General features: G+C 40.7%; 1 protein-coding gene across 5 annotated transcripts; it reads left to right on the forward strand.

Moving 5' to 3' along the window:
* The first annotated feature begins 8,314 nt into the window (after nucleotides 1-8,314).
* Nucleotides 8,315-23,125, forward strand: themis2 (thymocyte selection associated family member 2). Of its 5 annotated transcripts, XM_010865169.4 has the most exons (7): nucleotides 8,315-8,443; nucleotides 18,796-18,936; nucleotides 19,023-19,451; nucleotides 20,669-21,697; nucleotides 21,800-21,903; nucleotides 22,630-22,747; nucleotides 22,993-23,125. In XM_010865169.4, the coding sequence occupies exons 1-7, from the start codon at nucleotides 8,338-8,340 to the stop codon at nucleotides 23,091-23,093; spliced, it is 2,028 nt and encodes a 675-aa protein (XP_010863471.2). In that variant the 5' UTR covers nucleotides 8,315-8,337; the 3' UTR covers nucleotides 23,094-23,125. The 5 variants fall into 5 exon arrangements, with proteins under 5 accessions (XP_010863471.2, XP_010863468.2, XP_010863469.2 ...); XM_010865166.4 differs by having other exon boundaries at nucleotides 20,669-21,903; XM_010865167.4 differs by having other exon boundaries at nucleotides 20,669-21,903; nucleotides 22,996-23,125.
* The last annotated feature ends 1,636 nt before the right edge of the window (nucleotides 23,126-24,761 follow it).

Raw genomic sequence — 24,761 nt, forward strand, 5'->3', positions numbered from 1 at the left:
CATCACGTGTAATTTTAGGACTACACTTTAATTTGTCTCACATTATAACAGTGGCATAAAATGTAGGCCTACAATATAAACAATTAAATTGTTAATCGCAATCAGCGCATGACAAACTTTTCTGCTAACCAGCCACTGTGGCTAGTGGTTTTCCAAAGTTACTAGCCACCATTTTGTTTTTGGAAAATTGGGCTACGTTTTATTTGATGACACTGTCGGTCACCGGCGCGCAGGGCAAGAGGCCAAACACAAACGGAACAGAATCAAACATTGTATGCAGGTAGTGCTCATGGGAGTTGTAAAAACGTAGCTTGTAATGTACATTTATTTATACAAATCCAGCTACTGAAAACGGACAGTGTAATGTTTTGCTAATAAATATAATACAATATAGGGTTTTGGGTGACCAGATTCAATAGGGTGAAATATGGTACAGTCAGGGATCCCCCCCGCACACACACCCACCAACTACACACTAAGCAGGGCCTCCTATTTTACTGTACATCAAATACAGTCTATGGGCTAGTGTTTGTATTGAATGAATTGGATTTCATTTGATTGCGGGGTGTGGAGTCCGGTGGCCTGTTGTACTTTCACATGAGCCAATCTTTCTCAGAGTCCGCTTGTCTTATGAGTTTGTCATAGAAAGCTGTGCACTTTACTCTCCCAAATAACATTGCCTTCATGGATGGTTGTTGCAGCCAGGTGGGATTTGGCGTGCATGGGTGCTCGGGCTTGGCAGCTCATGAGTACTAAAATATGATTGGATCATAGTTTGTAAAAAATTATGAACTTAATGACTGGTCGTGGTTGCAAATCATGCCAACCTGTCAAATTCAAATGGGCAGTAGGTCGGACCAATGAACAAGAAACCAGGCAAGCCTAGTTCAGCCGGCCCCCAATAGAAATAATTGCCATCTCGAGATTCGAAACCGAGTGGCCCGCACAAAAGTTGTTAACCGCTACACCACAGAGCTACACATTAGCCGGCTGTCAGTATAGACAAGAGGCTTCTGTATGTCCTGAACAAGTCCTCTTTTGCCACTGGCCGTTTTAATAGTTAATTGGCCATTCGTGAATGACATTGATACAGTTAAACTGACTAACATTTATTACTAAGTTTACCTCCACCACAAATAGCGTCTATGTATGCTGTTTGCCACTGGCTGTTTTAACAGCGTATTAGCCAGTAATATGCTTTACCGGTATCTACTAACTTACTGGAATAGTCATAAGAATTGAGCAATTGCTATTGAGTCTGCCAAAGCTATTTCATTTCATGGCATAAGATCATCTTTTTTTTTTTCATGGCAAAACAACATACTTTTTTCTTTCATTCGTGAATATATACAGTAACTATCAATAATCAAGTGAAAAGATGAGAGAATCATGGAATCTACCAGAAATAATTAATAAATTTAGTTGCTCTCAATAGATTCAAACTTAGCTCTTCCGCATGAACGGCACTGTCTTTAACCACTACGCCACGGCATTACACGTTTCAGAAGTCGCTAGACTCCATTGAGGATTGTGTTAAACTGACTAACGTTTCTTATTAAGTTTACCTCCACCCCAAATAGCGTCTATGAACTGTATTGCTTTTGGCACTGGCTATTTTAACAGCTTATTAGCCAATAATAGGCTTACTAGTATCTTCCTAGGAATAATCAAAATAATTGAGCACTTGCTAGCGAGACTGAAGATGAACTATTCCAAGCCAGAAACAGTCGCAATATAACCGTATACAGTTTCAATTAAGGCTTACTATAACGTAACTAGGTTTTTAAGCCAGCAAATTTGTTTGTCTATCCTGACTCAAAATGCATGCACGGATGCGTACTTTGAAAATCCACCAGAAACAGTTGCAATATAACCGTAAACTGTTTTATTTCCGGCTTACTATAATGTGGATATTAACGGTCTTTGCATGACAACGACCCAAAGCACACATCCAAATCCACAAAAGCATGGTTTCACCAGAAGAAGATTAACGTTTTGGAATGGCCCAGCTAGAGCCCAGAACTGAATCCAATTGAACATCTGTGGGGTGATCTGAAGAGGGCTGTGCACAGGAGATGTCCTCGCAATCTGACAGATTTGGAGCGCTTTCGCAAAGAAGAGTGGGCAAATATTTCCACGTCAAGATGTGCCATGCTAGAGTGCCGTAATAAAATCAAAAGGTGCTTCAACAAAGTATTAGTTTAAGGGTGTGCACACTTATGCAACCAGGTGATTGCAAGTTTTTTATTTTTCCCCTTCAAAGATTTCAGTTTGTTTTTCAATTGAATTGTTCACATGATAGGTCACATTAAAGGTGGATAAAGTTCTGACATGATTTATCTTTGTCTCATTCTTTTAAATCACAAAAACCTGGCATTTTAACAGGAGTGTGTAGACTTTTTATATCCACTGTATGAACTGTATGACTATTGCCACTGGCTGATTTAAAAGCATATTAGCCATTCGTGAATGACGTTGATACAATAACTATATGTGATGATAACTGACTTTTTCATCAAGAGAAAAGACGAATCATGTAGTCATGATCTTTTTTCGAGGATAAACAAAGAGGCGAACTAAACCTGAACTAAAGAAAAGTAAACATCAGAGGAAGCAAAAATGATGGACGGAGAAATGTCGGCGCAACAGTTAGTTCCACAGATAGCGCCGCCAGGCGAGTTAAACTTCTCCGATGCCAATGAATGGCCGAGATGGATTAAACGCTTTGAACGCTACAGAATAGTGTCAGGACTGGATAAACAGTGACAAGAGTGAATGCCTTCATGTATGCAGCCGGCGGTGACGCCGAAGATATTCTTAAAGTTTTACCCCTCACGGACAAACAGAAGAAGTCTCACAGTGTCGTCATGGAGGCATTCACAGCACATTGTGTTAGCAAGCGGAACGTTATCTTTGAAAGAGCATGCTTCAACAGACGGAGCCAAGAGCCCGGTGAAGTGTTGAGTCCTTTATAACAGCGGTACACACACTGGCTGAGCATTGTGAATTCAGGGCCCTGAGAGAACAGTTCATAAGGGACCGGATTGTGGTTGTCACCAGAGATGCTAAACTGTCAGAAAGTATACAGTTGGACGCTGACTTAACACTAGCAAAAGCCATGACAAGAGTGAGACAGAGTGCAGCAGTGAAAAAGCAGCAGCCAGTGTTGCAGGGGACAGAACAAGCTACAGGACATGTTGAAGCAATATGCAAAAAGCATATGAAGTGGCAGAAATGTGGCAAATACAGAATGTGGCAGGTGGAAACACATGTGGAAGGATTGCCCCGCCTGTGATGCAGAGTTTAGGAGTTGTTGCAAAAAGGGACACTTTGCAAAGAAATGTAGGTCGACTGGCGGTGTCCATGACATCACAGAGGCACTTAAGGAGAGCAAAGAAGACAAGGACTTTGCTTTTCTAGGAGAAATGTGCTCTGAGGGAGAGGAAGATTGGATGGAGACGTTGCACTTGAATGGGGAAACAACTGTGTTTAAACTTGACACTGGAGCAGGTGTCACAGGACATTGCAGCCGCCACTTAAAGTGCTGTATGGACCAGGAAATCACAGACTGGAAGTTAAAGGCACCTTTAAAGGTGAGCTGAGTATTGAAAAGGAAACAACATGTTGTGGAGGGACTGTCGAAGCCACTGTTGGGGCTAATAAGGCGTGTCCACACAGTTCAACCCACCAAGAAGATTTTAAAGCGCAGTACCCAACCGTGTTTTCAGGCTGTCCCATTTGCCCTCTCATCCCCACGCTGGGTGCCTCTTCCACTGCGGGACAAGGTGCAGGCTGAGCTGAAGCGGATGGAGGAAATGGGAGTAATTTCTAAAGTGACCCAGCCCACAGCCTGGTATGTGGGCATGGTTATGGCACCGAAGGCTCAGCCTGGAAAGATTTGTCTGGATTTGGACTTGACACACTTAAACAAGTCGGTGCGGAGAGAGAGACACATTCTCCCAGCAGTAGATCACACACTAGCCATGCTGGCGGGATCAAAGGTTTTTACAAAGCTGGATGCAACCTCCGGCTTCTGTCAGATCCCATTGTCAGGGGAGAGCCGTCTCCTTACTATATTTATCACCCCATTTGGGCGATATGCATTCCATCGCCTACCATTCGGGATCTCATTCCGGAACATTTCCAGCGTTGCATGTCGCTGATGTCGGAGGGATGCGATGGTGTGGTGTGCCATGCGGACAACATAGTCGTGTATGGGAAAGACATTCAGCAACACAATGAGAGACTACACATGGTGCTGAAGAGGTTGAAGGAAGGAGGGCTCACACTGAACGAAAAATGTCAGTCTACAAAAGAGAGCATTATGTTTGTGGGCCATCGAGTCACAGCAGAGGGCGTGACACCTAACCCAGGCAAGATCAGAGCCATTATGTTGATGCCTGAACCAACTGGGGTCGAGGACGTGAGGAGAGTGATGGGTATGGTTAATTATCTCTGAAAGTTTTTACCCCATCTTGCATCATACACCCGACCCCTTTAAAGACCTGCTTAGTGAGAAGAATGAGTGGTGCTGGGGAGCACCACAGAGAGAGGCCTTTCAGAAACTTAAAAACTAACTGAGTTCACCATGGGTGCTGGCCCCTATTTCAACCACAGCAGAAACTTGCGTGTCGGCTGACGCCTCATCCTTGGTTCTGGGGGCTGTCCTCAGCCAAGCAAGATTGAAGGGAATTCAAGAGAAACAGAAAGCTGACCCAGTTTGTGCAAAACTTATCAGATACTGCAAGACAGAGTGGCCTGAGAAACATGCCCTTCCTCCGGAACTGGGGCCATACTGGCCAGAGACAGAGACGCTAACGCTGGCAGGAGAGCTGCTTCTCAGGGGACAAAGAATTGTTATTCCCCAATGTATGACCCCAAGAAACTCTCAACAACCTCCACAGTGGCCATCAAGGTATTGTCAAGTGCAGAGCAAGAGCACGCCAGTCCGTCTGGTGGCCAGGACTGTCCGTACACATCAGCAAGTTGGTGGAGAACTGTAACACATGCTCACAGCACAGAGCAGAGCACAGAGAGCCGTTGCTGACCACCCTAGTGCAGGAGAGACATTGGCAAAGGGTGGGTACATATTTATTCTTCTGGGAGAAGAAATATCTTCTAATAGTGGATTATTTTTCACGCTATATTGAAGTTCCCCACTTCCACATCGCTTCTGCCAACACGGTCATTGCAGCTCTGAAAGAAGCATTTAACCGGCACGAGATACCGGAAACAGTCATGTCAAATAACGGACCACAATACAGCAGTGAGCCGTTCAGAGACTTAGCCACAGAGTATGAGTTTACGCACATCACAAGTAGCCCGAGATACCCGCAGGCGAACGGAGAGGCAGAGCGTGCTGTGGCGACCATAAAAGGGCTGTGGAAAGGAGGAGGTGAGAAATTAAAAGCCCTGATGATATATAGAGCTACACCTCTGGAGTGCGGGTACTCTCCAGCACAACTCCTCATGGGGAGAGAGCTACGCACTACCATACCACAGCTTCCAGCATCCTTACTCCCACTGTGGCCGAACATAAGAGGATTCAGGAAGGTGGAGAAGCGGGCGAAGTAGAAACAACAAAGCCGCTACAACCTGCGTCACAGAGCCCGCCCCCTCCTACCACTGCAGTCAGGCCAAAGTGTCTGACTTCCAAGTGAGGAAAAACAAGGGACAGTCATTCATCAGGCTACAACACCCAGGTCTTACATCATCCGCACAGAAGAAGGACGGATCAGAAGGAACCGTACACATCTGCGCACGTTGCACCATCCACAACCTCTGGTGCCGCCGGATAAGACTGTTACAACTATGGAGCCAAGTAACATTGACACTCAACAAAATGTGACAGACATGCAGTCACAACTCCATCTGAATTTGTGAGAAAAATTTTGTATTGGGAAATGTTCGGTTTGTTAGACTATGCCAATAGTGTATTGCCTCTGAGGGTTGTTGAACGATTGCATTCATGGGGACATTCTTACTTAAGAGGGGAGGTGTTGTGTAAAGGGAACTATAGTTTGACTGTAGTGTGACAGGGACTGTTTTGGGAGACAACAAGTTCAAGTAAACGTTCACGTGGAATACACACAGCTCTCTGTGTCTTTATTAAGTTATGAACACACACATAACATACCAGTTGGCAACTTTATTCAAACATAGATGAACATCGAGTCACCTCACAAGTACTCAAATGTAAAGATTTGTACTATGAGTTCCACAAGTAATGATTCAACAAGATATTTGATAAATAAAAAAATAGTGAACGAATTGAATCAAATGTTTGACACTGTTTTATACTGTTTTAAAACTGGTTTTCATTGTCCATGTGCAGGTGCAGCAACGGGTCCAACTGCAGAGGAAGGTGAAGATAGAATTGAAGACCACTCAGACTCATTTCCGGCAACAAGAAAACTAACTTTTCCGATTCTGACCACGTAGCTGCTACCTAATTTCGGTCGCCAGATAACCTCGTAACAACATTGTGACAACGGAAAATTGTTAGCTGGGTACACGTCTACATTGTCTTAATGCGCGATCGGAATTATAGAGGAATAGATTAGGGGCTATTTTTTTTATTATTATTTTTGATCATTTTGAGATCCGGGCCCCAGACACCCAGGCCTAAACACGCCACTGGTAATAAGTAGTAAATACACGTTTTGACCACCACTATACAATATCTGCTAATTGTTCAACACGTTGTGCTATGGTTGGGCAATAACCCATGGAGAGCTTGTTGCCTCCTAGAGATCATATTAATTAATTTAACAATACAAATTGCATTAAACAGAGGATAAATATATGGTTTATGAAAATTACAACAAATGTATCGTTAGAGTACTTTTTCCTAATCATATATGTAACTCTGTAACTATGTTTTGGTCTAGGCTATCTAACATTTATTAAGTTCTTCTTACATGATATTTAGCAATTTACTTATAATATAGGTTAAGCTGGGTATGCGTAATGCATTTTAAAAGCAAAAATAGTAATAGTATTTAATTTTTTTTTTGATTTAATTGCCAAAATGAACAGACATCAAAACCGTTTGGTCTACAATAAGCCCTTTATCACTTCAAGAAATATGCAACACAGAAACGAATGCAGCATATACTGTAACAGTTCATCCCAGGGCCAGAATGGGATTTTTTTTCAGCCTGGGAGTTGCATGGTGGACCATAATAATGAAAACTACACACTTTTTTGGATACTTAATGAACTAATTTATGTTACAAATATAAATATAGATAACACAAGAACACTTCTGAATAAAATATGTCAAATAATAACAAAATGAAAAAATATAAAAATGTGCGCTGTCAAATTATTAAAATTATCAATCTTGATTAATCTCATAATCTTCTGTAGTTAATCACCATTAAATATATATTTTAGAATTTGTTCAAATGTTGCCCTTTATACACACTTTTCTTTAAAAAAAAAATCAGTGCAGACATTTGATCAAACACTGAATCACACCTACGTTTTTCAAGTTATTGCACTTCAATGTTGGTAAGAATTAGGTTTAGGTTGGGGCCTGTCAACATTAGCTTTCCTGATGGATGATCCTGATGCAAACGCATCAGGTTCATCCATCAGCAATGACATTAAGCTAATGCATACCTTAGATGATCACAAACAATAAATAATGACAATTTACCAGTCTACAAACAAGGTGTGTGAATCACATCTCGGGACCTGTTGGTGAAGAGGGCCTTTTCCTTCAATGGGTTTTGATAGAGAGGAGTCACGTGACGCAAGGAATGATATTCCAATTTCCAAGCATCCAATGAACTAACGGATATGTAGCCTACTAACATGTTCAATACTCATTTAAATTTACTGTCACGAATTTGTGTGCAAGACTGCAATCCAACTAATCTGTTATCTAGGCTTTTACATTAGCCCTACAGGACTGAAGTAACTGAATGTAATCTGATTATTTAGATGATTTTGGGTAATCCAAAAGTTACATTACTTAATACAATTTTGGACAGGTAATTTCTAATGGGTTAAATCTTAAAAGTACCCAACGCAGCCCTGTGCAGTACTGTATGTGTAATTCTGATGGGCAATCAGATTTGAAAGAAAACAATAAGAGTTTCTTCTCTAACTTCCTTCCATGGCTGGTTTATAATTATTGCCTGTTCCCCCTCGTTATTTTGTTGACATTACCCAATTTATTAGAACAGGGTTAAGGCATTTTTTTTTTAAATGTGGTGACTTCCTTTTTGTGGTTTTCAGCTGATCTGGGGCGTCTCTCTTTTGCTGCCTTTGGCGTTTTGAGTTTACAGTTAAGCCTATACAAAGCCACATCAGTTTGTCACTGCAGTGATGGCAGGCAGTGAAACAAGTCTTTCCCTGCAACAATTCATTGCATCCCTGGATCAAACTTGTCTACCTCGGATTCTACAGGTTTGCTCCGGGGTATACTTTCAAGGTAGGAAACTTCTTAAAAAATATATTTCTGCACTGGAAAGGCCAGCATTAGTTTGCCTGAATTAGTTTGAGGTAGACAAGCATTGGCCGAGTTTACTTAAAAAAAATCCCATCCTGTATTTGGTGTCACATGGGTCAAGAATACTATTAATACTTTATTTAACCAGAGAAGTAAAATTAAGATTTTCAGGTCTGTTTGAAGTAAGACTGAGTAAGCAGCATATACAGCTCCGGAAAAAATGAAGAGACCACTGCACCTTTTTTGTAGATGTAATATATATCACTATGTGAATCACTGTACAGATAAGGATAGCTTTTCCGTTAACTGATAAAAGACAGTGTTATGTAAGAGCTATGGTGTCTAGTGTGTGTAGCTGATGAAAGGATTTTTATGTTTTATCTCCTGACATTGCAATGTAGAACAATATAGAAAGATAACAAGAGTTCCTTCGATAATAACCATCCTGTAGGTTATCTCTCCAACCCAGATCTAAAACAATTCATTTGAATAATTAGCAGAATTAAAAAATCTTAAGCAGGTTAGCCGCAACTGGAATTTCAAGGCATAAGTCAATGGCTCTCAAGGAACATGGCTGAGCAGCCCATTATGTGAAGTCAGCGTTGAATGAAGAAAATAATACAGCTGCATATGGACCTTTACATGAAATAAGCAAGACAGATTACAGAGTATTAAAACAATGTACTAAATGAGCTGTACACCATAAAAATGCCAAACAAGGAAATGGGTCAAAATGAAAGTAAAAATGACAAATAAATTCCCATGAGTAATGTTAGAAAGAGTGATAACCTAGTCTTAAGGAGAGCACATTAGGACATCTTTTTACACTATTATTAATAGCTGACTAATAGCTAACTAATTAGAAACAGGGTGGTTGAAATCCTGAATGCTGATTGGCTGAGCACCGTGATATATGAGACTGTATACCAACTGTATAACATCTCACTTTTTACTGTTCTAACTTAGTTTGTTAACTGGGATATAATAGCAATACAGCACAAAGGGTGTGGTATATGGTCAATGTGAATGGCTGTTCTTATGCACAACTCATCACTGATGGCCTAGATACTGCTATTAAGCATTGTATATTGGCAATATAGCCCAGCGCAAACCGTCAAGATGCCTTGCATGGCTGTGGAAAGATAATTTCAACAGGAGGTGCTGACAGTGGTCCAGCATGAGCCGGTATGCAACAAATCCGTGCGAAGCGTGCCGGTTGACAGTATTGACACACACCACTCTGACAAAAGGATGGTGGACAATCACCCATCGGCAGTAGTCGTGGACATCTTGCAAATGGCCAAAACTCTGAAAATGTATTTCGGGAATCTTTCTTAGTGTTCCCAAATGTTTTATGCCTTATTGGTATAAGCAAGGTACCAACTTATTTTCCAGGTAAAATAAGCAATAGTTATATCACTGTAAATAAAATATGGTTACTATAAGTGATTAAACAAAAAAAAGCAGAAATATGGTCTTGAGTCTTTTCCGACAGTCTCTGTCCAATAAAGCATGTACACCGATCAGCCATAACATTATGATCACCTGCCTAATATTGTGTAGGTCCCCCTTTTGCCGCCAAAACAGCCCTGACCCATCGAGGCATGGACTCCATTAGACCTCTGAAGGTGTGCTGTGGTATCTGGCACCAAGACATTAGCAGCAGATCCTTTAAGTCCTGTAAATTGCGAGATGGATCGAGTGGATTAAGTCCTGTAAGTTGCCTCCATGGATCAGGCTTATTTGTCCAGCACATCCCACAGATTGGATTGAGATCTGGGAAATTTGGAGGCCAAGTCAACAACTCCTCAAACCATTCCTGAACAAATGTTTGCTTTGTGGCAGGATGCATTATGCTGCTGAAAGAGGCCAATGCCATCAGGGAACAGCGTTGCCATGAAAGGGTGCACATGGTCTGCAACAATGCTTAGGTAGGTGGTACGTGTCAAAGTAACATCCATATGAATGGCAGGATCCAAGGTTTCCCAGCAGAACATTGCCCAAAGCATCAAATGCCGGCTTGCCTTCTTCCCATAGTGCATCCTGGCGCCATGTGTTCTCCAGGTCAGCGACGGACTCTCACCTGGGTATCCACCTGATGTAAAAGAAAAGGTGATCAGACCAGGCCACCTTCTTCCATTGCTCCGGGGTCCAGTTCTGATGCTCACGTGCCCATTGTAGGCGCTTTCGGCAATAGTACAGGGGTCAGCATGGGCATCCTGACTGATCTGCGGCTAAGAAGCCCCATACGCAACAAACTGCGATGCACTGTGTGTTCTGACACCTTTCTATAAGTACAAGTATTAACTTTTTCAGCACTTTGACCTACAGTAGTTCATCTGTTGGATCGGACCACATGGGCCAGCCTTCACTCCCTACGTGCATCAATTGGCCACCGATCACCCTCTCGCCGGTTCACCACTTGTCATTCCTTGGTCAGTTTTGATAGGTACTGACCACTGCAGACCAGGAACACCCCACAAGGGCTGCAGTTTTGGAGATGCTCTGACCCAGTCGCCTGGCCATCACAGTTTGGCCCTTGTCAAAGTCACTCAGATCCTTAAGCTTGCCCATGTTTCCTGCTTCTAACACATCTAGTTTGAAGACAGAATTTTCACTTGCTGCTTAATATATCTCACCCACTGACAGGTGCCATGAAAACAAGATTATCGATGTTATTCACTTCACCTGTCAGTGGTCTTAAAGTTATAGTTGATCGGTGTACATGCAAGAAAACCAATTTTTTTCCAGGCCTGAGACAGAGTACACGCGCAAGACAAATATCTTATTTCTAACACAAAAATATTTTCAACAAAATTTGCATTTGCATGTGTCTCAATTCAGAATTATGGTAATCTTTGTTATTTAAAAAAACACCAGTCTCAATGTCAACAGTGAAGTGGTGACTCTGGGATCCTGGCCTTCTAGGCAGAGTTGCAAGGGAAAAGCCATATCTCAGACTGGCCAACAAAAAAAATATTACAATGGGCGAAAGAACACAGACACTGGATAGAAGAAGAACTCTACCTAGAAGGCCACTATCCTGGAGTTGCCTCGTCACTGTTAAAGACCTGTGAGGATGTCTGTTTCTCAAACTAGACACTATTGTATTTATCCTCTCGATCAGTTGTGCACTGGGACCTCCCACTTCCCTTTCTGTTCTGGTTAGAGCCAGTTTGTGCTGTTCTGTGAAGGGAGTAGTACACATCGTTGTACGAGCTCTTCAGTTTCTTTGCAATTTCTTGCATGGTATACCCTTCATTTCTCAGAACAAGAATAGACTGATGAGTTTCAAAAGAAATGTCTTTGTTTCTGGCCATTCTGAATCTGTAATCAAACTCACAATCGTTGATGCTGAAGATAATGAAATAGTCTAAAGGACAGTTTTATTGCATCTTTAATCCGCACTACAGTTTTTTGCGATGCTATCATAATTACAAAATTATTTTCTAATGATCAATTAGACTTTTAAAATGATAATTCACAGATCTTCAGAATTGAGGACATGATACTGTCAGAAAGCTGTATACCTCCACAGCAAAATATCAGCTCACTAAAGGTGCCAGTTGAAGGTGAAATCAGCCCACTGCATGATCTCTTAAAGAGACATTCCTGCTACTGAGGCAAGTATTCTCTAGTCCAACGCTTCCAGAACAAATCCCACATATATTGGACTTTTAGAAGAGGACATATCCTCCTTAAGAAAGAGCCCTGGGAGCAGGGATGGCTTGGTCTTGTGGAGCAAAGGGTGTAAGGTGTAAGCGCTTCTAAGTCATTTACATCTCTAAGTAAATTTTCTCACTCACTCTCTGAAAGGTACTGTACACAGTCTTACACAGGATCCTTTACTTTTTTCCAATATATCAACATTTTGCATTAGTAATTTCCCAGCTTTGAAAGTGATTGTTCACTTGATAGTTTTGCGGACTGATTGATCATTGCAAATGTCCATAACCAGTCCTTTTTTGAAAGGTTTGTGTTTAAAATGAATGGAACAAATGGAACAAAGATGGTAAAATATGGGCAATTCCCAGGCCAATGTATATTAAATTTTTTTTGGCACTAATGAAGACCAATTTTTTGTTGTAATGTTACATGATCTCCTCTCTACAACCGAGATAACTGAGGTCAGTAAAGGTCAGGGTCAGAGAAGCCTTCTAAACCAGGCTTAGAATGTTGCTAGGCCTGGGGAAAACCTATAAGACTTTTGTTGCAAAGGGGTGCGAAAAACTATTTTGTCAGTAACGTCTCAAAACACATTAACACAATAAAATGTATTGCTTGGCCTAATTCCTCAAAACACGTTAACCCAGTCAAATAATTGCTTGGGAGGAGCTTATACAAGTGCTCATGAGAATAATGCCTTCAGTGCAACAGTAGCTCGCTAAGTGAAGATGGTAACAAAATCGCTAAATAAAACCCCACAGAAATCTGTGGATGTATCTTGCGTTTTTGATGAATCATATCAGTCTTTGAGAAACAAACACTTTCTTAGGTATATCAACATTATAGCGACTGGACTACACACTCGCATTAGAAGATACAGTATAATACGACCGGTAATGCAGAATGATGGGTTTTTTAAAGCGGTATATGGCTCCTGTCGCAGTGTTCTGCTAAAATAGTGTGGATGAGGTAGTTAATTCTAAACTCAACAATAAGAGGTGCCTCTGCAGTCTCAACACCCAGATTTACCAAAAGATTTTCGCCTAACGTATTTTCTCGTCCTCAGTCTCATTTTGCTCTGTGTATGCTTCCTGTGTAATTCTTTTGCATTCAAAACACAAACTTGATCCTCGATTTTGGAAATCAGTGGAGAAACCACTAGTATTATTGACTTCTCCATTTTCAATTTCAATAGATCGCAGACTGTCAGCCATGCTTGATAAATATTTTTATCAAGCATGCCAAAAAATGTGCTTTATTTCATAACAGCATTTAAGCAGAGATGTTGTAATGGCTTTATTGACTCGTTCTTGTGAATAGAGCACAGTACTTCCAAAACAGAATTACGTTTTTCCTCCATTTTTGTTATTTTCTGATATTTTGCATCCTAGGTAGGAACTAAAAACATTCTGGAAGTGTGTTCCATCCAGTTTGAAGAAATAGTGAAACCATGCTAAGCCCAGCTTCAACAAGCCTGTGAGTGGAGGTTTATTTGAAAACTAACATCCAATAGAAATCTTGCCACTGAGAATCAGCAGCAACTTATTTTTAACAGGGAAGTTTCCAGGCCTCCAATGAGGTCAGATGATATTGGAGGTGTTGCTTCGCGAGACTAGAGTCATAGCAACTCTTGGTGTGTGTGTGTGTGTATGTATATATATATATATATATATATATATATATATATATATATATATATATATATATATTTATGTGTGTGTGTGTGTGTATATGTGTGTGTTTGTGTGTGTGTGTGCGTATAAATCCATCATGCACAAATGGGGTGTGAGTCAACTACGACTGATTCAGATACTCCATTTAGGCCTACTTCTTTTCAGACATGTCAGAATCAAAAGCCAATGGTCCAATTTCGGAATCAACAGGAAATGTTATCACCTAATCTCAAGATTGTGTCTAATCAAACGTTATTTTTTATGTGACCTTATTTTGAGGTCATTTCGGTATTTTGAAGGTTGCTTTGTGTTAACTTACTAATGTAAATACACCACTTTTTTTAATTCTTGTGAGGATCTGAGACCTAATCTTAACTAAAACCTAACCGTACCCTTAACCTCAATAAACTAATATTTATGCCAAAATTTTAACCCTAATGCCTAACCAGTAATGCCTAGGCTAAACCTAAAATCTACCCCAATTCTAACACTGTGTCTATTACGTTTTTCCTAAACCCATGAGCCAGAAATCATATTTTTCCAAGTGGGAACTGTCGTAGAAATCTCCTGAACATTGTTTATTCTTATACAGGTGCATCTCAAAATATTTGAATATTGTGGAAAAGTGGACACCATATATTTAAGATTCATTACAAAGAGTGAAACATTTCAAGCCTTTTTTGTTACAATCTTGTTTATTACGGCTTACAGCTAAGGGAAATCAAAAATCAAATTTCTCAAAATATTAGAATGTATTAAAATGTACAATACATAAATGTCAAACTGAGAAGAGCTCTAATCAGCTAATTAACTCCCTGAGCCTTCAGTACACAGAACCACAAGCATGGGGAAGACTGCTGAGTGCTGTATCAAAGCATATTCATGGAAAGTTGACTGGAAGGGAAAAGTGTGGTAGGAAAAGGTGCACAAGGAACAGGGATGACCGCAGCCTTGAGAGGATTGTCAAGCAAAGCTGATTCAAGAACCTGGGGGAGCTTCACAAGGAGCGGACTGAGGCTGGAGTCAGTGCATCAAGAGCCACCACACACAGATGTGTCCAGGAAATGGGCTACAAGTGTCACATTCCTAGTGTCAAGCCACTGTTTGACACTTGACAACGTCAGAAGCATCTTAGCTGGGCGAAGGAGAAAAAGAACTGGACTGTTGCTCTGTGGTCCAAAGTCTTCTCTTCAGATGAAAGTACATTTTGCATTTCATTTGGAAATCAAGGTCCAAGAGTCTGGAGGAAGAGTGGAGATGCACAGAATCCACGTTGTTTGAAGTCCAGTTTAAAGTTTCCACAGTCAGTGATAATTTGGGGTTCCATGTCATCTGCTGGTGTTGGTCCACTGTGTTTTATCAAGTCCAGAGTCAATGGAGCCATCCACCAGGAGATTTTAGAGCACTTTTCCAGCAGGGCTTGACAACTCGTAACAAGCTGAGAATGACTCGTAACAAACTGAGATTAGGAGCACTCCCTTTAGTAGTGTGCTCCTAATCTCAGCTTGTTACCTGTATAAAAGACACATGGGAGACAGAAATCTTTCTTATTGAGAGGGGGTTGAATACTTATTTCACTCATTAAAATGCAAATCACTTTATAACATTTTTGACATGCGTTTTTCTGGATTTTGTTGTTGTTATTCTGTCTCTCACTGTTAAAATAAACCTACCATTAAAATTATAGACTGATAATTTCTTTATCAGTGGGCAAACGTACAGAATCAGCAGGGGACCAAATAATTGTTTCCCTCACTGTAGTAAGAAACAGATAGTGATCAATGCTTGTGGTGCCTTCAGGCTTTTTTTTATCTCAGAAAATGTTACATTTGAACAGGCTTAACTTTTAACTTTGTTAACTTTCATTGGAATAGAGACAGAATTGTATTCCCGGGTATCTTATACATTTAGGGGGCTCATTGACCTTCCCCATATACCAGGATGAAAGATCTGTTTATGATGGCCATGTGGTCATTTGTTCCTGTTTCCGTACCTATGGAATGGACGTCTATTTATTGTCCTTCTCTTAATTTAAAGAGAAGTGTAACTCTGTACTGGTTAGAGAAACTTGCCTAGTAACCAAGTGTTTTCTACAAGCACATGTTAAATAAAGTCAAATAGATCTCCAAAACCCTCGGTGTTCATGTATAACTTTTAAAATGCAATCTGAAATAATCAATTATCAAATGCAGCAAAAAACCTTTGTGTCCAATTTCATTTTTTAAGAGGACCCTATTCTCTTCACTGAAATCCTTTATACCGCACAAATGGTGAGGACTATATTATAATGTAATATAATTTTTTTTTTATTATTTACATCCAGTAATGTGATTTTGAAATAGGCAAAATCAAATGGTAACTGAGGGTTGGTCCTATTTGGTAATTAACTTTTTTGGTAAAAAGCTTAAAAACAGTTTTTAAAATCCATATCCTTCCCCATAAATATGTCACTGGAGCCCTTCATGCAGTTGCTGGCCCCTATGTAATAATTACTGACAAATAATGCCCCATCATTTCAAAATCATAGACTCCCCACCAACTATTCCAATTGTTACTGGTCCAAATATACTTAGTTGTTCTTAGTGATTACTAGTAAAATATACACTTTCTGCTTGGTGGTATTCCACATATATTTTAACAATCTGTTTTTCTCCTTTCCTTCATTTTTTGTGTTATTGCAATAATGATAATTTCAATCAGAAATTTTACATTTATAAGATCAGACCTAGTGATTTTTACTCAAAATGAACATTTAGATAAATTATAGACTGATCACTTATTTCACTCATTAAAATGCAAATCAATTTATAAAATTTTTGACATGCGTTCATCTGGATTTTGTTGTTGTTATTCTGTCTCTCACTGTTCAAATAAACCTACCATTAAAATTATAGACTGATCATTTCTTTATCAGTGGGCAAACATACATGTAGCCTAAGTACATTCTACAAAACAGATATACCAGTTAAAAGTATAGTAACACTTTATTTGGATAGTCGATATGCTTTACATACTAAGAATCTACAGACGATCAATAACATTTCAACTCTACTAACACAAACCTTAAACTTCATTCCTATATGGAAATCTAATTTGAAACACGTACTTCACACTGCAAATAAAAAAGATTAAGTTCAAATGCAACACTACATGGTCACATAACAATATTTTAATATACAGCTAACAATGAGCTGCAAAAAAACAACGATGACAAGATGATGATAATCAGAAACGTAACCTCTTGTTGAAAGTTCTTGTTAGGAAATTATCCAACTTCAGGGGCGATTCTAGGGTCAGAGCTTTAGGGGTGCTGAGCACCCAATGAGCCCCACTGCCACCACCCACCCTCTTTTCACACAAAAAAAAAAAATATTCCTATTAAAAATAACTTTCTCATTTTAACATTGGTTCAACTAACTCTTTCTTTTTTAGAGACCTTTTCAGTGCACCAGCTTAATTGTGAGAGTTCACACAGACAGCCCCCTGTAACAAACCCAAAACCTTCTTCACTCAGCTGGTTTTCCTGACCGTTAACTCCATGTGCCTCCTTTTGTATCATCAGTCATCAGATTGGTTAGATTAGATTCAACTTTTTTGTCATTGAACAAAGTAACAGGTACTTGGACAACAAAATGTAATTCATCTGCTGTAAATTATTTACAAATGGCCATCTCTAACACATCTGGTTGCACGCCAGTCTGAACTTTCATAAACCAATATAAGTCATCAATAAATAATAATAAAACAAGCTTCACATCAAGAGCAAAAAAAAAAAGAAAAAAAAGAAGGTAAAATATCCAAAATATCCAGATTATTTACAGAGGTCTTGAAAATATTTAGAAAGTAAAGATATAAAAAAAAGAGAGGGAAATCTTTGAAGTACTTCTCCTGAATCCCCATTTGGCCCTACTTTGGGAGAGTTAATCTATGTCGCCACACTTTGAGGGTGGCAAACATGTCAATGACCCTTTGGTGTTAAATTGTTTCAAGCAACTCCTCAATAGACATCACAGCAGGTGCTGGAGTCTGCTTTGGCCTGTGGTCTTCCTGAGCCATGTATGGAGCCGACGCAAGGCACTAAAAGACCGTTCACATGTACAGCTGCTAACTGGTATTGTCAAGGTAACCTGCATAACAGCTTTCAGTGAAGGGAACATTTCCGAATCTAGGAGTTTGTACACTGCTAGCATGTCCTGAAATGTACCAGCCTTACTCTTGCGCTTTAGAAAGTTTTTTGCAGAAAAACATTAAACTTTCTTTTATTGTCTAGTTTGATAGTCAGCCACAACGGAAAAATAACAGATATAAATCTAGGAATGAATAACAATTCATTTAAAAAGCCACAGTGAGTGTTTTCACACGTACTGGTGGTATATAGTGATATGTTTGTTTTCACTCTGGTCCAAACGCCAGGGCTTCATGTTTCCATGACGACTGACCAGAAAAGATGCAAGTAATATCATGTTTACATGACTCCCGATTGTTAAAATGAGTATCAAATTAACGATAAACTTTAACAACAGATACACACGAAGGCACTACACAGGTACGCAGATTATTTGTCGCGCTTCTGTTTTTGTTTCACGCTCTAGCAGTTAACAAACAGAACTGCATGCGTCTTGCGGAAGAACATTGTAACCGCCGCTACTTCTCTCCGTTTATGACTATGGACGAGTCACCCAGGTCCTGTGCTACTCCACAGCGGCGGCGACCCGGTGGACTAAAATGGGCAGAAAATAAACACTTATTATAGGTATACCGTGATTCAGGATACTGACTCCAGTACTCACCGATATGGTTTCGGAATCGGAACAACTCTAGGTAAAATGAAAGAAGTGTGAGACACAGCTTTGGAGCAAAGTTGATTCACAACACTACATAACGGGTTCTCACTCTGCGTGTGGTACTTACTATGTACAAAAAAAGTCTGCATTTGTTTTTCTGCAAATATTTCAGTCCCCTCAGCACTAAACTTTGATTGTTAATGCTTTATAGGGTCTGTTTATGAGCTATCAGGAAGCGAGGTGTGTCTGTGCACAGGGGACCTGGTGAAAGTGGTTAACATCCAACTCCTGTCTGTCAGTTGTGAGGACATCAGCAACAATGAGAAGTTTGAACTTCCCTTAAACCATGCAGGTGAGAACAACGGTGTTCAACCAACATGCTCAACCAGCATTGTGTACATTAGGGAATGCAACAACAATAAAAAAAAATCATTTCAGGTCTGTTCAAGCTGGTTCCAGAGAAGATGCCATACAATACGATAGAGGAGATGTTGAGCCTCAGGCCAGAGGCTCTAGAAGTCTGCCTTCCCTTCTCCTTCACTTCCAAATGTGAGCTGACCTTTCAGAACTTCACACTAGGGGCCGGCAAGATTGTGACCATGCTCTCCATTGAGCAGCAAGAGGGGGTTAAGGAGAAACACATTCGCTGTCATCTCCATGGTCAGCAGGGGCAATTGGCTGAAGTGCTGGTCCCTTTCTCCTGCCGTGGGGAGTTCTATGAGTGTGAAAGTGACAACACCTACACCCTTCAGGAGATCATGTCCTCGCCCTACCTCTGTAGTCGCTACTTTTGCTTCAGCAAGATAACCAAGAAAGGCGGGCCGCTGGTCTTCAGTCCTATATACCAGGTCCAGGCCATAATGCACTGTGAGTAGAACCTGGTTTTGATTTAACAAGTGACACACTTCCCTAGCCAATGACAAAGCACAGATCTATCATATTTTAATTGTATCTGAGGAGCACATACACCGATCAGCCATAACAATATGACAACCTTCCTAATAATGTGTTGGACCCCTTTTGAAAAACGGCCCTGACCAGTCGAGGCATAGATTCCATTAGACCTCTGAAGGTGTGCTGTGGTATCTGCCACCAAGACATTATTAGCAGTTCCTTTAAGTTCTGTAAGTTATGAGGTGGGGCCTCCATGGATCAGACTTGTTTGTCCAGCACATCCCACAGATGCTAGACTGGATTGAGATCTGGGGAATTTGGAGGCCAAGTCAACACCTTGAACACGTTCCTGAACACGTTTTTGCTTTGTGGCAGGGCACATTATCCTACTGAAAGAGGCCACTGCCATCAGAGAATAATGTTGCCATGAAAGGGTGCACATGGTCTGCAACAATGCTCAGGTAGGTGGTATGTGTCAAAGTAACATCCACATGCAGAACATTGCCCAAAGCATCACACTGCCTCCGCTGGCTTGCCTCCTTCCCATAATGCATCCTGGGGCCATGTGTTCTCCTTGTAAGCGATGCCCACGCACCTGGCCATCCACGTGATGTAAAAGAAAATGTGATTCATCAGACCAGTCCACCTTCTTCCATTGCTCCGTGGTCCAGTTCTGATGCTCACATGCCCATTATAGGCGCTTTTGGCAGTGGACAGGGGTCAGCATGGTCACCCTGACCGGTCTGGCCTTTGCTTCCCATGTGCATCAATGAGCCTTGGCTGCCCATGAGTCTGTCGCCAGTTCACCGCTTTTCCTTCCTTGGACCACTTTTGATTGGTACTGACCACTGCAGACCGGGAACACCCCACAAGGGCTGCAGTTTTGGAGATGCTCACAATTTGGCCCTTATCAAAGCTCAGATCCTTACACCTCCCCATCAACTTTGAGGACAGGACTTTCTCTTGTTGCCTAATATATCCCACCCACTGACAGGTGCTATGATAACAAGATTATCAGTGTCATTCACTTTATGGCTGATCCGTGTATATCATCAGGCCATATAGCCGCAAACTGTAGGTTGTATTTTGTCCTGGTTTACTTTTCCACAAATCGAGATTTTATTTACAGTTCAGAATTATACTACACTCTGTTTCTTGCACATTTCAACAGAATTGTGTTTTTCCCACAGTGAGAAAGAACATTGTGACGTTTCCTTCCAGCTTGGAGGTAGATGTGGTGGACGTAACGTTGCAATCCCAAGACGTGAACTTTGTGACCCCGCTCACTCTTCCCGAAGTATTTGCCAAGTCGGATGGGGCATTTCCCACCATGGCTGAAATACTGGAGATACATGAGGGCAAGCCTATGTTCTGCTGTACCTGGCTGACTGAACTACGCAAGGGCCATCATCTAGCCCTTCTGAAACGTGGTTCATCAACCATATTTCTGGCTTCAGGACAGAAGGGGCGGAAGGGGCGCCAGTACTTCTTAGTGTCGCCGAGCTACAGTGGGCGGCTGAAACGGAAGCCGCGTGAGTTTGACTCTGTGTATGAGCTGTATGTTGCCTTAATCCACACACCATTTCTCAAAGTCAGTGTGACGAGGCATAGTGAGGGACTGGAAGGAGAGGAGATTCCAGCACTCAGTGTAGGGGATCAGCTAGAAGTGCTTCGCTGCCAGAAGATACATATGCCCTGTGGAGGAACCAGCCAGGAGAAGAACCAGATCGTGGAGGTCCTTGTATGTAGACGTCTCCAAGAAGTTGACAATGATGAAGATGAGGAGGATGAAGAGGAGGAGAATGTGGAGCTCCATTTGCCCCTGTACATGCAGAGCCACTTTGTGGAGAAGCTCACTGACAAAAAAAAATACAGCCTTACAGACTTGTGCAAGTGCTTCACTCTACCGTTGGACATAAAGGTGGTGGGCCGTGATGCAGGGCTGGAGATGGATCCTCTGGTGGGGTTCTCATCGCTGAGGCTGGAGGAAGCTGTTGTAGAGCCCATGATACAGGCCAGCCTTCCAGCAAAGCCAGAAATGTGTTTTGAGATACCCTCTCGTTGGTTTAACATGTCTCTGTCATTTATAGATGACCCTCTGCCTCTGGCCCAACAAGACTGTCACCTGGAGACAGTAACTGAAGTGACAGATTCATTTTATCATGAATTTCGAAAGCTCACTACATCTGATGAGACCCCACCGCCCCGACCGCCAAAGCGTAAGTCGGTAAGCTCAAAGCCGCTGCTAGGCTTACAGCCAACATTAGGCTCAAAGTCTCTGTCAGGCTCAAAGCCTTTCATAGCAACTCCTTCACCCTCAGAACTAGATGCCCCCTGCCTTCCACCTAAAAGCCCTCTGCCTCAGTTGACTGGTCTAAGTCTTGACAGCAAAACAGCCCAAAGACCCCCTGCTCCCCTGCCTGTGGTAAGCACTTTCACATCTTACATACTTAAAACAAAAAACAGGTTAATGGCTTTAAAGAACAGGCTGCATACAGCCTGTAGTTGTGATATATGGGTCATGTGCCATAAACCTGAGGTACCGTAATGCTATTATAAACTGCTTATCAACACATTTACAGTAAAAATATTTATTGATTACACCTTTGGTATGCTGTCTCATACAGCTCTGAAAAAAATGAAGAGCACCTTTTTCTTTCCTTTCCAAAAAAGTTGAAAAGGAAAGTTTTGAGTAAGGAACAGAAGCGTTCAATTTGCAGTGGTCTCTTAATTGTAATCAGTGTTCCTCACTGAAAACCTTCCTTTTTGACTTTTTTGGAAAGATAAGAAAAAGGTGCAGTGATCTCTTCATCTTTTCTGGAGCTGTATGTTGTCTTTCAGCGTTAACCTCCTTGTAGTCTGCGGTCCCTTCCCAGTTTTTCTTAATTTTTCAGTTGTTTTCACTTAATCTTTGTCCATCTTGAGATTTTGTGAAGTACAATAGTGAGGACACCACACAATACATTTTTGGGTAGCTCGATACAGCATTTAGATACAAAACACTTCACATAACTGTGAATGTCTTAAATTAAGTGAGAATATCATTTTAGACTGTTTCTCAAGGCACATTTCAATGGTTCCTGTTTTTTCTTGTGGTATTTAAATTGCACGTCCAAAAATACATTTCTCTTTCGGCTTGTCACCCTAAAAGATTATCACAGATGATGCCCCTCCCCAGATTCCCAGAAAGCCTATGGCCCAGGTAGTGTCAGGAATGGCTCAGCCAAACCCCTACGTTAAAGCTACCAGTCACAAGTCCAATAAGAAAGGTACAGTATGGTCTCTGTAGTAAATGGCTTGTCTGCTTTCACATAAAAGGAAGTCATCTGTGACAATGTCCCACATTCATGGTTCTGCATTTGCATTTTGTTCTTTTAAAAATAAAATTGTACTTTACTTTTCGGTGTAGTAATATTCTTTAAGTCAATGTTTTTACTTTGGATGACCAATGTGCTAAGACCTAGTGTAAAATGATTTCTGTAGAGTAAGTTTAAAATCAACTCTCTTCTTTCAGCAGGGAAGAAATATGTGGTACAAACAGACATGGACAGCGACCATGACTATGAGCAAATTGAAGACACGGTGAAGAGAGCACAGGAGAGCATTTTGTTTTAATAGTCACAATCACCAAAATGAAGGTTCTCCACAAAAAAAGTATCTGGTCACATCAAATATTCTAGCTTATGGATAATGGTGAAATTGTGTTGCTGTTTTGTTACCTGGGTTAGGCTGACATTGTAAGCCTGCATTACTGCAGTCACAAGCAAAACTTGCTGTCCTGTTCTATCATGATTCCAAAAAAAAAGGGGAAAAAATAAATGCTGAACGATATATTTATTTTTACATCAGTTACGTATGTTTCAACATTTTTCAATGTATTTTGCAACCATCTTTTGTTCCCTATTTGTTAGTCAGAAACATTAGTTTTTTGGTTTGATGATATTCTGCATTATGAAATTACACACATTGTAATATACAGCTCCGGACCAAATTAAAGAGACCACTGCACCTTTTTTTTCCCTTTCCAAATTTTTTTTAAAGGAACGTTTTGAGTGAGGAACAGAAGCGTTCGATTTGCAGTGGTCTCCTAATTTTAACCCTTCTGTTCCTCACCCAAAACCTTACTTTGACTTTTTTGGAAAGGAAAGAAAAAGGTGCAGTGGTCTCTTAATTTTTTTCCAGTTGTATATGTATTCTACAATCTGATGTTACACCCATTATAAAATATATTATTTTGCATTCTGATAATACACACGATGTAAGAGATATACTTGCTAATTTGTAAAAAAAAAAAAAAAGTTTCAATAAATGTTATTGTCCACCCCTGGAAATAATGTTTCGTGCATTTTTCTTTATCTCTATAGCTGCATTTATGCTGATAAGCACTGAATAATTTGTTGTTAAAAACATATATATTTGGGATGTCTGTCTCAATGCTTCCTACTGGACATTTTTGTGCTCCCCATCCTGTCACATCTCAAGTCCGGTAACACCAGTGAAACAACTTCACAGAAATAAAGGCATATTCCAATATAGTGAGATCCAGTGGTTAGCATCCCGATAAGTAGTTAAAACATTTTACAGCAATGTGTTTACAAACGGTAATATACAGTGAAGGAAATAATTATTTGATCCCCTGCTGATTTTGTACGTTTGCCCACTGACAAAGAAATGATCTGTCTATAATTTTAATGGTAAGTTTATTTGAACAAGTGAGAGACAGAATAACAACAAAATCCAGAAAAACATGTCAATAATGTTATAAATTGATTTGCATTTTAATGAGCGAAATAAGTATTCAACCCCTCGTCCCCTCTAAATAAGAATGATTTCTGGCTCCCAGGTGTCTTTTATACAGGTAACAAGCTGAGATTAGGAGCACACTCTTAAAGGGAGTCCACGGAAGCAATCAATCAATCAGATTCCAAACTCTACACCATGGCCAAGGCCAAAGAGCTGTCCAAGGACGTCAGGGACAAGATTGTAGAACTACACAAGGCTGGAATGGTCTACAAGACCATCGCCAAGCAGCTTGGTGAGAAGGTGACAACAGTTGGTGCGATTATTCGCAAATGGAAGAAACACAAAAGAACTGTCAATCTCCCTCGGTCTGGGGCTCCATGCAAGACCTCACCTCGTGGAGTTGCAATGATCATGAGATTAGTGAGGAATCAGCCCAGAACTACACGGGAGGAACTTCTCAATGATCTCAAGGCAGCTGGGACCATAGTCACCAAGAAAACAATTGGTAACACACTACGCTATGAAGGACTGAAATCCTGC

This window comes from Esox lucius, chromosome 20 (assembly GCF_011004845.1).
Source record: "Esox lucius isolate fEsoLuc1 chromosome 20, fEsoLuc1.pri, whole genome shotgun sequence".
Taxonomy (NCBI): domain Eukaryota; kingdom Metazoa; phylum Chordata; class Actinopteri; order Esociformes; family Esocidae; genus Esox; species Esox lucius.